This window comes from Crocodylus siamensis, chromosome 3, assembly GCF_052110815.1.
Source record: "Crocodylus siamensis isolate JL-2025a chromosome 3, ASM5211081v1, whole genome shotgun sequence".
Lineage (NCBI taxonomy): Eukaryota > Metazoa > Chordata > Crocodylia > Crocodylidae > Crocodylus > Crocodylus siamensis.
This window is the reverse complement of record NC_143397.1, coordinates 240,484,724-240,498,422: the sequence shown is the minus strand read 5'-3', so window position 1 is coordinate 240,498,422 and position 13,699 is coordinate 240,484,724. Positions and strand designations below refer to the sequence as shown.

The following is a 13,699-nucleotide window of genomic DNA, read 5'->3' as shown; positions in this document are numbered from 1 at the left end:
AGTCATTTTCACGGGTTTTTCTCCTACAGTTTCCATCCTATCACACCAACATCCAGAGAGAGCACCAGCATCACAGAACTTCAATAGCTACCATACAATTCATCCATATGAGGAGCTCCAGTAGACACAGCTGGAGCAGCATTTGTCCTGCTCAATGTGTCTTTGCCATTTCCCTCTGCTGGTTGGAAGCAGCCCTCTTCTGTAATTTGGGGAATGGGCCCATGCATTAGGTGGCTCTGGCTTCCATGCATACTCTTGCTCCTAATTTCATAGCATGTAGCACCCCAAAAGCTGCAAATTCAATAGTGCCATATAGAACAGTACCATTTTTCATGTTCACAAGTGCTTGCAGGATGGTGGCTTAATTCAGATGTATTTTCCTGATTCAAAAGCATTAATACCCTTTTGTTCTCAGTTCTGGTGAACCAGTTGTTCTCATGTACAAGTACAATTCTGATGTCATCAGTGGCTGTGGCAACTCTCCTGCATGCCAGATCTAGCACTCAAACCCACTTTACATACCATGTTTTGTAATTTTAATCCAGTAGTTAGTTTGTCATCTAACACTGTACCTTAAACCAGCCAGCTTACCACCTGACTGCAGCTCAAACCTTGGAAACCACTAAACTATTAGCTCTATATGTTTTCAGTTGTTTCCTCTTAAGTCATTAAGATTTCTTTGCATGAAGTTTTTCTGCCCTGAATCTGAAATATTAAAAAAAGCATAAATATAAAATGCATTACAGATGAGCCTGAACTTCCAGGATTGGATCTTGATGCAGAATAACTGACAGGAAAACAAGCTGTATTTTGTAATGTATGTTGCTAGTTTGTGTCTCCCTTTCCACAGCTCAGATCAGGCTTGCATGTAAAAGTTGCCAAATGATTCTCATTAAAAGGATGAACATATTTTCAGTGACATATGTCTGACTGACTTAACTTACTTGGCAAGTACCAAAGTAATATACAGCTGGCAGCCTTTATTCAAACACACCTAGCAAGCTAAATTAACTTTAAGGCTATTAGAAGATGGCCTCACCCTCCAGGAGGCTTAAGGTCATCTGTAAATCCTTGAAGTGTTAATCACTCCCTTGGCCTTCCTTGCATTATATTCACCATGACATAGGTAGTTCCTCATTCCTTAGACATATGCAATTTGAAACGCACTAGATGGCAAGTCACATGTGGTTGATCTCTGTTGCACTAGATTGATTTGTAACATGAAATGTGAGAAGCGTTTTTGTAAGTAGCTCACCACAAAAAATAGTCAACAAAATTATAACCAGAGACTTCCTTCCCCCTCAAAGATGAACCAGTGGGGAAGAAATTTCTGCGAAACTCCCCTTCCACTAAATAACTCCATTGACTGTGTAGCATGGACCACAGACCATTACATATTGTACTTCCTACAACACCCTATCTGCATACCCAGTAGGAGCTGGATCCCCATCAACCTCTCAGTGTTGGGTAGTAAAAAAGGAGCCATCGGGAGATCTTGACCTGCCAAAGCCCCAGTGCAGTTCCACCCCTCCCTATTATTCTTAGTCTAGGTGCTCCCTTTCACTTACTAGGGGCATTGGTACAACCGCACGACTGGATGTGGGACACCATGTTACTGCTGGTAACACACGAGCGCTCCCAGTGTTAAGCACTGCACTAACACAGTACAGAAGCCTGTACCTTGAAGAGTTTCAAATAGAAGCACGCCAGACAAAAGAATTATTTTCATCCCTGTTTTACAGATGTGGAGCTGAAGTGCAGAGTGAATCACCCAAGTTCACACAGGAAGGCCATGGTGGGAACTGAATGTCGAAGAACCACCTTTACAGACAGAAAATCTGTCTTGCTTTGCCACAGGATGGACTTAGAGAGTGCAGTGCTGCGCAAGGCACAAGACAGCCTCACAGCGGTTGCTATTTTCTGTTTTCACTGAGCTATTCAAGTTAGCTGCTGTTCCTGGCTCCTTCGTGTTCTAACTCGTAGCTTCTTCAGTTTCCTACTCTGCAAACATTGCTCCGGTAGCCTTCATCTGGAATTCGCCCCCTTTCATGTGCTTGCTGCTTTCAGACCCGCAGAGCTCCAACAGCAATGCATTACATTAACAGATCTGTATTTACCAGGAGCTGATATTTTAAAGCCCCCCCCCCCCTTCTCTTGCAAGTGCCAGCTGTTGTTGCAATCCCACAAGCTCAGCCCCCTCAGGAAAGGTTGACAACGTGACTCGGATTATGACAGCTAGGCCACTGTGGGGGTGCTTCTCTCTCTCTCAGTCTTATACAAGCCCCCCAAGGCTTTATTTATTTATATATTTCCTTGCTACAGAGACGTGAAATGAAGCCAGCAGCACAACACAAAGGAAGTCCTGGCTTGCAGGTCCGTCTGTTTTAACCCATACGGGGAAACGCCAAACACTGGACAAACGAGGCAGCAACAGCTATTTCACACCCTCTTCTCCAGCCAGCACTTTGGATTCTTCTTCTGGAACGTTTCAGAAGACACACGCACGCTGGCAGGGGCGCGAGGGCAGCTCTGCCAGAGCAGGCTCTGAAAAAGGATGATTTTAAAGCTGACCTCCTTCCAGGGCTTTCATTTATCTCGACTCGTTTCAAAGATTCTGGTTTTTTGTTGTGTGCATGTTTTTTTTGAATACCAACATCCCAACGGCTATGACCAACACGAATCATCTCCTAATATAGAAATCCCCTCCCTTTATGGGAAAGGGTTTTGGGGGCTCTCCAGGAATAGTCCCATCCACTGTTGAACTGGGGTCATCCCGAGAGCTGAGGTACAGCCGGCAAAGGGGTTTGGTGGCATCTGGGGCTTCAGACCTGAGCATGTGGAAGCTGATTCTGGGGGAGGCGATTTCTATCCCCGCTATCCTGAAACCGTGTCTGTCACAGGGAACCCAGGCAGCTGTGGGGCTGCTTTCCTACCCCTCTGGTTATAAATCTATGACCTACAATCCCCTTGCTGTTTTCTCTTTTGTTGTCCTCAGTCATGGGCCGATCTACAATTTTGAAAAGGAAGGTGCAGATATTGAGATGCATCATCACATATAAAACAACACATTTTTCTCCAGTTGAAATAAGCTAGAAGCTGAACTAATACACTAAGGGCCTAGGGCTGTATTATGGAGTTTAGGATTGAAGCAAAAACAGTATCACTTCACTGGAAAGAGATCAAAACAACCAGCAAGGCTGTGAAGTAGGAGCTTCGCTCCCATGAGCCCCGAGCAGACAGCAGCTCGGCAGAACAAAGGCTAGCTTGACTAGTGGACCATCAAGACCATTAAAAAAAAGAGAAGGCCATTAACATCTGAGGAATGAAGTATAGGAGAGATCAGATAGCCTATAATGAGTTGTGAAGTCACTGGACTCCCTCAGTGCTGCCTGATTAGAAAAACTGCCAGGCAGCTGGCATTAAACTTTGGGTGGAGCAGCAATCAAAGCCCGCACTGGCCACCCTCACCGGGATCCGCCCCGTCCCCAGTACTCAAGTGTTAGGTATCTAATGACTTCCGTGAGGGAGGCTTATACTTTTCTGAGTGCACTGCCCTCTGCATAGCAAACAGGGCTGAGGCGATGCGAGAGCTCTTCCTCCGACCCTTCCATCCCCTGATCTGACGCCCCAAACCACACACTTACATAAGAGCTGCCACGGACCGAGTCAGATCACAGGTCCATCCAGCTCAGTCTCCTATGTCACACAGTCCCCGCTCCGCAAGCCTAAGGAGACCCTGGCGCGCACCAGGCTGAGCCACCTGGCTCCCCACTCCCGCACTCCCCGTCCCCGAGGCCCACAACCCGCTCCTGGTCGTAGCCAAGCTACCAGCCCACCTCACCAGGAAGGAGGCTCTGCCCAGGGGCCTCTTTCCTGCCCCCCATCTGGTCGTGGCGCTGGGCAGGAGGGCCGGCCAGCGCTGTCTAGCATGCTCTGCTCCCTGCCCCCGCTCCGGGAACTGGCTTGGGGCCTCTGCCCCAAGCCCTCAGTGCTGTGCTTCCCAAGGGGCTGCTCATCTGCCCCGCCCCGAAGGCTTGTGCCCGGGAGCGATGCTAACCGGGAGCCTGAACCGGGGGTGATGGGGGGGTCCCCTTCTTCCTCTGGCACATGCAGCCTCCGGGCTCCTGCCCAAGAGAGCCGGACGCAGCTGTGCTCCCACAGCCTCCCCATCCCCGAGCCCGGGCCCGGGCCGGCAGGTGGGGGCGGGGCGGGGCGGAGGGCAGGTCCCCGCGTCCGGGGCGGGCGGGCGGGCGGGGGGAGGGGAGGGAGGAGGCGGCGCCAGCGCCCAAGTTTCCAGGTCCCCGCGCTGGTAAACAAAGCCACGTGTCCCTCCCCGCGGGGCGGGGCCGGGCCAGCGCGGCTCTTCCGGCAACAAAGCCCGCGCCAGCCCCGGATAAATACAAGCCGCGGCCGCCCCGCGCGCACACCCGCGCCCGCCCGAGGGGCCTCGCCGCAGCCGCAGCCATGCCCTTCCTGGGGCAGGACTGGCGCTCGCCGGGGCAGAGCTGGGTGAAGACGGCGGACGGCTGGACGCGGTTCCTGGATGAGAAGAGCAGCAGCTACGTGAGCGACCTCAGCAGGTGACGGCCCCGGGGTGCAGGGCGGGAAGGCGGGGGTTCGTTATTTTGCGGGGTGCGGCCCGCGCCCGTGTGTCCGCGCCCGGCTGCCCGCTCCCGGTGCCCGCTGCCCGGGCAGCAGGGGCTGACCTCAGCCTCCCTCCCCGCGCCGCCGGGCGAGGAGCTGTCAGCCGGGTCACGATGGATGGCTCCTGCCTCCCCTCACTAGAGCCCTCGACGGTTCTTGGCCTGGAAAGGAGCAGAAAGCCGCGTTTTGTTGAAAGGCTTAACCTCTTGGAGCCCTCATCTGCTTGGTGTTTGTAATACATCACCCTTTTTTATCTCCCCTTGCCAAAGCCAGGCTAGCTATTTCAGCGGGGGATTAGTTGCGCAGGCAGGGCTGACTTTCATCCCTTGCCTTGTGGGGTGGTGAAGGACGGAGACCAGTGGTTGCAGCCTGGCTGGCGGCGGGCGGCGCTCATCCGCGCGGCTTCTGGAACTGGAGAGCGTGTCCTGGGGTTTGTCTCTTTTTGGTTCTTCAAAGAAAAAAAAAAAGAGGAAAACGGGTAGGATCTATTTTTAAACACTGGGGCCTTTGTTGTGTGTGTTTTTGAAAGCGTAGCCTGACGTCAGTTTGTTATGGCAGGCACTCCTGGTTGATGGCTCTGGCATAGCCTTGAACTTGGGCCATTAAACAGAGGTCTGCTTTTGTTTATAAAAGCCGCCCATGTACAAAGATAGCAAGTTGTTTTAACTCTGCTTTATATATACTGTGAAGGAACAATATATTTTTGAAAGCCATGTGGGATGTGAAACTTAACCCTCCCTCTGCTGTCTCTGGCGCGCCCCGTGTAATAGAAGTTGGAGCCTTGGGCTCCCTGTGCATGTTTGTTGGTCGTCCTGATCTCTCTTTGTAGCATGAGAGATTCATGCCTTTTGCAACCTGCCTGGGAGGAGAAGTAGACCTCAGTTACCATGGCTGAGGCCGAGCACAGCAGGAGGGGACAGTGCGGCATCTGGAATTTATTTACCCTGGAAAGGTTGGCTCGGGCACATCTTGCTTATTGTGAAGTCCTCTCCCCGCTGAGTGATCGGTCCAGTATCCTTTACAAGGTCACATGATTAATCAGTCAGAGGCCTATGATGCTTTAGGATCCGGTGTTCGGTTGAGTTTTAGGCAACCGCAGCAATGAGCCAGGTGTCCATAGAGTGAAAGGAAACTTGATAATCTAGGGACAAATTTAGTCCTGGGTATCTCTGGGATTACACCTGCTTGGAACAGGGCTGAATTTACTTGGTGACTTGGCAGACTTTTATCCTGAGGCTTTTAAATCTTTGCCACCCCTGTGAACTGGGAGCCCAGGGTCCAAGGACCCCATCATAACCAGTTCTGTGCTGCATGATCTAATGCTGTGGAGTACCAGTGAGTCATCTTATCTGCTGATGTTTTTGTTCCCAGTAGAGTAAGCATATAAACAAAGATGTAAGGTCTATTGAAGATGGGGATTAGTAGGGCTCCTGATTTGGGTAAACATGACTTTCCAGCTGCCACGGGTACAGCTCCTACTGACTTTGGAAGATACCTACATTCACTGCTGAAGACTTTTTGGCCCACGTGGGTTCTGTACCATTTCTGGGCTGTCACCCAAGTGTGCAAAGCTCTACCTTCCCATAAAACAATCATCTACAACTTAAATCAGAGAAGGGGGTGGATTGGATTCAGGGACCCGCTGCAATTCAGAAAAGTATGCAGCAGCATCAACACACAAGCCCTGACCCTGCTTGCACGGAAGAAAATGTCAAAGCTGTCATTGAGTTTAATGATGCGGGATGGTGCCTGTAAGAGGTGTCCCTGAAAATCATCTGGACCACTGCCAGCTTCGCTGGGAAACTTCTGTAACATCCCTCCCCCTCTTCCAGAAGAATATATGTCTTAAGACTTCCTGGTTCATGAGAAACATGATGCCTTTGCAACTATTAATCTTTCACAGAGTGTAAATAATATTCCTTGTGTAGCTTGATGACTCTGAATGCAAACAAAATGTTCAGGCAGTTCAGCTGTTTACAGTGCTGCAGAGATTATAGGCAGGGAGACTTTGCTGTTACCCCGGGTGTGATGATAACCAACAGCCAAACTGCTCATTCCAGAGCTAGGCTCTTAAGGCAAGGCCACCCATTGTCTTTATCAGAGCCTAGAGTGAGGGTTATGTAGGCCATGATCTGGGCTGAAGATTTGGGGGGGTGTTTCTTTGCACACAATCACGATGAATGTGACTGAAGCTGGCGTAGAGTAAGCATGATTTGCCTGTGACCTGCAGGCAGAATGGGGTTTCCTAGTGCAGCAGAGGTTCAGGCTGGACAGGTATTTTTGTGAGCCCCACCAAAAAAGAAAGCTTAGACTCCAGAATATCTGCCGTGCAACTCGGAAGAATGTCAGACCCGGTAAATGTAATGGCTGTTGACTGTAGAATAATGAGCTTGGTGCTTTTCTTCAGTTCCTTCTGTGGATTTTCATGCTGGATCAGACTCAAGGTCCATTCAGTCCACAGTCCTGTCTGACAGTGCAGCAGGCAGATGCAGATGGTTATCCCAAACTGCCCCCCCCCCCCCCCCCAATTTAGATTTCATCAACAGCTGCTGTTTATAAATCAGAAATCTTCATGAGTCATTTGGTGTCAACTCTGGAGTCAGGGGTGGGTTGAGATTAAAGGCATAATGCAGGACTAAGATCCCTCTGATTCACGCTCCAGTGACTGAGTTTAATCTTGGTGTCTGGCACGCTATGCAGTAGGGATGGTTGCACACTAACTTTCTTCAAAAGTTGTAACCTTTTTTTTTCTTTAGAGGCCTTTCTTTTTCTTTCCCACTCTACACCACTGCAGCTCGGCCTTCGCATGCAAGCTAGCTCCCATCTCTGATGCAGAGCACTCTTAGCCTGCTATTGGGCACCCCATCTGAGCTGCGCCAGTGAAATGCTTGGGGCAGCCTGTGGGCTGCGTCTCTGTGAATCCTGACAACATGACTTGTAGTTTCAGTTTCTAGGATCGGAAGGGACCTGAACAGATCATCAAGTCCACCCCCCTGTCCTGAGCATGAACGAGTGCTGGGATCATAATACCCCAGCCAGATATCTATCCAACCTCTCCTTGAAGACCCCCAAGAGGGGGTCATTAGCTCTGCTCTTCACTTAAACTGCTGGAAAGCTTAAGAGGAAAACGAAGCAGTCCAGGGCTTTGAAGTGGGCTCTGAGAGGTTTTAGTGTCAGAGTGGTTGTGGGGAGCCACCAATTCTTTTCCCTCCTCTGTGTTCAACCTACCAATGCTTCAGGTTCCTGGGGGAGTTCCTCTTCCCACTGTTGGACCTGCTCTGGACCAGTACGGAGGTGTCCAGATAGAGCCCCTCCCCCTCCTGTGGTTTGCTAGAGGAAGATGTTGCTTTAGGAGTAAGAGTTTGCAATGCACAACGTTAATCGCGTAGCTCCAAACTGACCCATGGAAGAAGAGGAAGCTTCTGTCGCTTGGTCTCGCTGCGCAGCCAAGTGCTGTGGAATTTGGAGTAGCTGATAGCAAACCTTCCCCATGTTCGTGTGACCTACTACTACCCCCCTTCCCCCCAGTTGCAAGCAAGCTTAGGAAAAGGGATACAGCCAGCAGACCTATATTTAGAGAGATCCTCTCTGCGTTTTGTTCTCTTCTGAGATAATGTAAAATATCTTTTAAACGATAAGCCCTTAGAGCGTGCCCTGTAATAGTTAAGCATGAACTACATAGGACAGGAAGCAGCCTGACATCTTTGTCTACGCAGACGAGACTGTTTATTTATGCGCCTCTCGGGCAGGAAACTGGGCGCATGTTGCAAAGCTCTTATCTGAGCCCTGTAACAGTCACGAGTCTAGCACCTGACTAGGAGCAGGGACAGGTGCAAAGGTGCAGGACCGAAAAGCAGTCTTGACAAAGCAAAGAGAAGGAACAAGACTGGACTTTCAAGTAGGACAGTTCTAAAACCTCCCTCCTTCCCCATGGCAGCTTGTATCCCCCCAGATGGGGCATTTGTTTGCCTTTCCTCGAGCCACCTGCCAGGGTATCTCTGCTGTCCCTGGCACCAACTCTCTGACTCTGGTGTAGTGGCTTTTCCACTGCTGCTTACGGTGACGTGAGACTTTCCTCTCCCTGCTGCCCGCAGGGTCCTGAACAGCAGTGCCAACACTGTCCCTTCGTCTCCATTTCATGCTGCTGCTTGACGCTATATAGAGTTACACAAAATATTTTAAAGGCTTGATCCAAATCCCATTGAAGTCAATGGGTATCTTCAAAGGTTTGACTTGCGGTATGTTTTTGAGATGATAAAAGCTCCTGTCCTGGTTTGTTGCATCCCTTTGTTACATGGTTAGTACAGGTAAACAACTGGGTGCGTAACCTTTCTAAATAGATGATTTTAGCCAGAGATCCCACCTGTTAATGCCCCCAGTAGCTGTCTGCAGACTTGTGGAGACAGCCATCCAAACATGAGCTGGTGGTTTGCTTATGTTTACAAGCATACAAGCTGGGAACACATCTCTTTAAAATAAATTTCAAATCTTGAAGAAGCTGATTGTCCGGTTCCCCTCCCAAAGACCTTTTATTAACTGGCATGAGGATATTATGGCCTGCCACTACAGAGTGAAAGCTTTGGGCACTCTGGTTCTGCATCTTTGTAGGCGAGTGGATTGTGCTTTGCATGAGCCTGTCTGAAGGAGTTGCAATCCCAATTAGCCACAGCAGCTAGTAGGAAGAGACCACATCAAACAAGCAGAAGGTTAAAGAGGGCAGGAGTGCTTCAAGGTCATGAATTTCATCATATAACACATGTTATTTGTGTGTGTTCTGTTTTTATAGGTGTGTATGTATAACATGTATATAGGTATGGTGTGTGTGTGTGCCTGTGTGTGTGTCTGTGTGTGTGTGTGTCTGTCTGTATAGGTATTACCACAAAAATCTAAGCATGGAGGGTACAAAACCCTTAATGAAAAAATATATTTTTGGATTATTGTTACTATTCATTTGTGAATTCTGATCCTGCTTCTAGTTCTTTCCAGAATAGCACTAAAATTCACTGTTTTGTAGGTGCAAAAATGCACATAGTTTACAGAGACCAGTTTTCTGGGAAGAGTAAAATAATTTTTGCAGGAAAAAAAAAAAAAAATTAAAAATCCCCAGACCACAAAATAAACAGAATCTCTTCATTGTCATTCACAGTTACTGCAAAAAGGAGGACCGCAATAAGGAGAATCTTTTCACTGGCATGAACTATGATGTTGCTGCCAAGAAGAGAAAGAAGGACCTGCTGAATAACAAAACCAAGATTCAGTGTAAGACAGCCGTTTGGGTATTTTTTAAAACAAGTTGTTGGAGGAGGGGAAAAATGCTGCAGTGTATATATTCTTGCATAAATGTCAAGAAGCCTTCCAGAAGCCTCTTGAGTCTCTGCACCCATGTGTGACTTAAGTAGAGAACTTGGATACGTTTCTTAATATGAAGATTTATGCCCTTGTTGTTAATCCCTGCTCCAAGCATTCGTGCTTGTTGTGTTCAAATTTTTGTCATTTGTATTTGGCAGAGGAAGACTAATTTTTTCCTATGGTACATTCAAGTGAACCAGTTCCAATTTTTCCCCCCCTGTAGACTTGCACACAGCAGACTGAATTTTACTCTCTCTTCCCTATACACATTTATACAAACAGAGGCAATAAGCCTGAATGTAAATTTGGGCCCTCACTGGCCATGCAAAGCACATGGCGGGGCAGGGAAGATTCTGACTTGCTCTAAATAGTGGAAGGTTTTAACTCAAGCGCACGTGCAACTTGGGCTCTTATCTCTGTGCCCAGTATGGGTGGACCCTGTGGAAAGTACACAGATGAGTGTCTGCCTGGGTCTGACTGGAGCATTGACAGCTACATTTGTAAACTTCACATGCGCAGAGAGGAAATGGTATTGTGAGAATCATCAGTTGGCTACCTTGCAACCCCCAGGGTTTCAGTAATCTCTGCCAAAATTGACTCCCAGAGGTGTGTTTGATTCAGTCTGCAGTGTAAACAAAATTAACATTACTTTGACAATCTCTGACCAGATCCTGACCTTGGTCACTGACTTAAAGGCCTGACTTGAGGATCTGTACATGTGCAATGGAAACTTGGACCTGCCCCTTAACTTTTGTTTCCTAACATAAGGGCATCTGCATTTGTATCCTCTATGCTGCATTACATGTAGTACTCTTCTGCATCGAATCCCATCTTTAAAGATAAAAGCTGAGGGTTTAAAGTTGCCTTTATCTTTTAAAGTTACTCTTAAAGGTAAGGGGAAGATAAAAGCATGGTTCACCCTTAAACAGCTTCACTAAGAAAGGGCCACTGTAAAATGCATTGAAGAAGAGAATGGGATAGGAGAGTGCTGAGTGGGTTCCTGAACTCCTGTAGTTATTGGGAAATGATGCAAAGCAAGAGAGCAAAGATGTTCATGTCTTTGTATTTTTAATTTACTCCCATTCATGTTTGAGTAGGATGCCAAAAATATGGCAAATTCAGGCCTAAAAAAATTTTACATGCAGGTAAAAGCAGTTTCTCATGGGCCTCTATGAATGCCTAAGCTCACCACTATAACTGCTAGAGTGTCTCTGAGTCTTGTGACATTTTTGCTCAACTTTATACTTGACATTTAATCCAGACACTGTAACCAAGGTAGTGAATATTTAATAAAATCAATAACAAAACCTGGCTGCCAGCCTCTCTTATGGGCTGGGAGCAAAGCAAGTAAGGTACTGTGGTAGATCTGCAGTATGTAGATTATTAAATACAAAGAGTCTCTCGGACTGTATTAGTGAAACACATGCCCTTTCTAGGATTCTCCTTCTATCAGATGAAGGATTAGGGAAGCAAAGCAACCCAGAAGGGCCTGATGGTGATCCTGGTTGCATCAAAAAAAATAATACCAGTGGAGATGATGGAACTGGCATGAGACCAGAATTGGGCTTCATCTTTTTATCCATTTAACTGAAGAAACTGTCTCTCTTCCTTTCTTAACAGACTTCCATCAAGAAAAATGGATATATGTTCACAAGGGAAGCACAAAAGAAGTGAGTACCTTCTTGTTTTATTTCCCCATGCTGGTTTTTCCAAACACTGTTAATGGGTCAGACCTCTTGAGGTATATTTTGGCATCGCAAAATTGTAACAACTAGATCAACGTTGTCAACAGGGGGGTACATCACCACCGCTGTGTGGCTGCCATGCACCACTGCCACTTTGTGTTTGGCCGCCAGAGGGATCCCCTCCCCACTCCATATCCAGAAGAGGGTACTTGCCAGGATGGGATGCTCCTCCAAAAATGTTGAAAACCCCTGAACTAGATGATCTGGCTTGTAATTTGTCTTGCAAGGGTGATTACAGGCCATAATTGAGGATCAGGCCGTAATTGTGCCAAATGCTATCCATGCTTTAAAAAATGACTTTGCTTACCTACTGGTAAACCGAATAACATTCTTAGCTTTTGCCCTGTTCATCCCTAGCATGAAAAAGCACTGCATGCCAATTCAATTGCACGCATGGGGAAGGAGTGGATATAAGAAACCACTTTGACTTTATTCTGTCTCTGTCCAATAAAACATGACAAAGCTTTGTGCTTCTCATTTCTCAGCGTCACGGCTACTGTACCTTGGGAGAAGCTTTCAATAGACTTGACTTCTCCAGCGCTATTCTGGATTCCAGAAGGTTCAACTATGTTGTTAGGGTAAGTATAAGGCCAAGACTGACTTTACTGTAACCTCTTATGAAGAAACAAATTGTTGAGGTGCTTGACTGAGCAAAGAGTGAGCTCAAGACTAGAAAACCTATGCTGTGCTCTTCCACAGAGCAAGAGGGTGGCTTTGGGACTAGTTAAAGCATCTCAAGATATATAGATGTCCATTTGTCCATTCCCTGCACGGGCCAGATAAATCCCACACAGCCTGCTTTTAGATATACTGGCGATGGAGGGCCTGTGTAGAGGAGTGAAACGAAAGTTATGCATCTCCAGTTTTCCTGCCACGTACTGTGATGGAAAGCAGGTGTGGTGGTGACTTGTTTCTGAATTTTTGGTGGGGTATGTGCATGTGTGTGGTGGAGGTGGTTTTAAGTCATCTGTTCAGTTTCTCTTTGAAATGATTTGACTATCCTTGGTCAAGATATCACTGAGCAGGTCTCCCCAACTGCAACTGCCATTTTCTTGGCAGTCTGACCAATGAGGCCATGGAAACTTGCCTATCTACTGGCTTTGGAAGAGGATCCATTCATCTCATGGTTGAAACTCTATAAAAGGACATTGTAAATTTGTAATGTTGATGCCTGTGCTCCAGGTTTATCAGCCTTCTCCTTAATGAACACTAACTGATGTACCCCACCACCAAAGTACAGTTATAAGATATGATAGACAAAAACTTGGGGGATGCTGAATGCCTTGAGTGCAGTGGAATAGCCTGTGCACCGGAACACAGGCTATTTGAAATGCATGTGAAGATTAAGGATCCCTGAATGTCATGTTTACTAGTCCACCAGTGACCCATTTGAGAAGGTAAAAGCGAGAAGTGTGGAGAGCATGAGTGAGACAAGCAGAGCTGAATATCCAGGAGTCACTGGCTATTAAGTCTGTGAGGAAACAGACATGACTATAGCTCCATGGACAGCTCCAACAAACTGGTTCTCCTGTTATCTCTGCACAACCTCTTTAGATAGAAAAGGATTCCTAGTACTACATACACTTCCATGTTAGATCCTTGTGCAAAGCCCATATACGCAGACCAAGACTTCATCTCTAATTATCAGTGGTCCAAGAATAATACTGCTCTTATACCAAAGACATAAAACCAGGAAATGCTTATAGGCACATTAACCACAAGTTAATCTGAAATTTCAAAATTTGTTTATCGAAGCTTGGAACTTGATCAGCTAAAAAAAAATCTTTTATTAACTCAAGGCTCCTCTTCATACACCATCACCAGATGATCATTGGTGGAGTACAGGCTGTTTAGGTTTTAGGTTCTGGGGCAAGCGGAGTCCTTGCTGGCACACTGCTTTTACTCAACTGTTGGAAAAGAGTTGGTCAAAAAGATGATCCAGAATAAATTTAGCCTTGGAT

General features: G+C 47.2%; 2 protein-coding genes across 2 annotated transcripts in view; one reads left to right on the top strand and one right to left on the bottom strand.

Annotated features, from left to right (window-relative positions):
• The window catches only part of NTAQ1 (N-terminal glutamine amidase 1), a 129,824-nt gene that overhangs the window by 49,774 nt on the left and 66,351 nt on the right, over positions 1-13,699 (bottom strand). The gene's annotated exons all lie outside the window — the stretch shown is intronic.
• Positions 4,309-13,699, top strand: part of FBXO32 (F-box protein 32) — a 28,605-nt gene continuing 19,214 nt past the window's right edge. The window contains exons 1-4 of the mRNA XM_090040594.1: positions 4,309-4,580; positions 9,791-9,903; positions 11,614-11,663; positions 12,224-12,316. Coding sequence (XP_089896720.1) covers positions 4,465-4,580; positions 9,791-9,903; positions 11,614-11,663; positions 12,224-12,316 — 372 coding nt within the window. The 5' untranslated portion in view covers positions 4,309-4,464. The remainder of the gene's footprint in view (positions 4,581-9,790; positions 9,904-11,613; positions 11,664-12,223; positions 12,317-13,699) is intronic.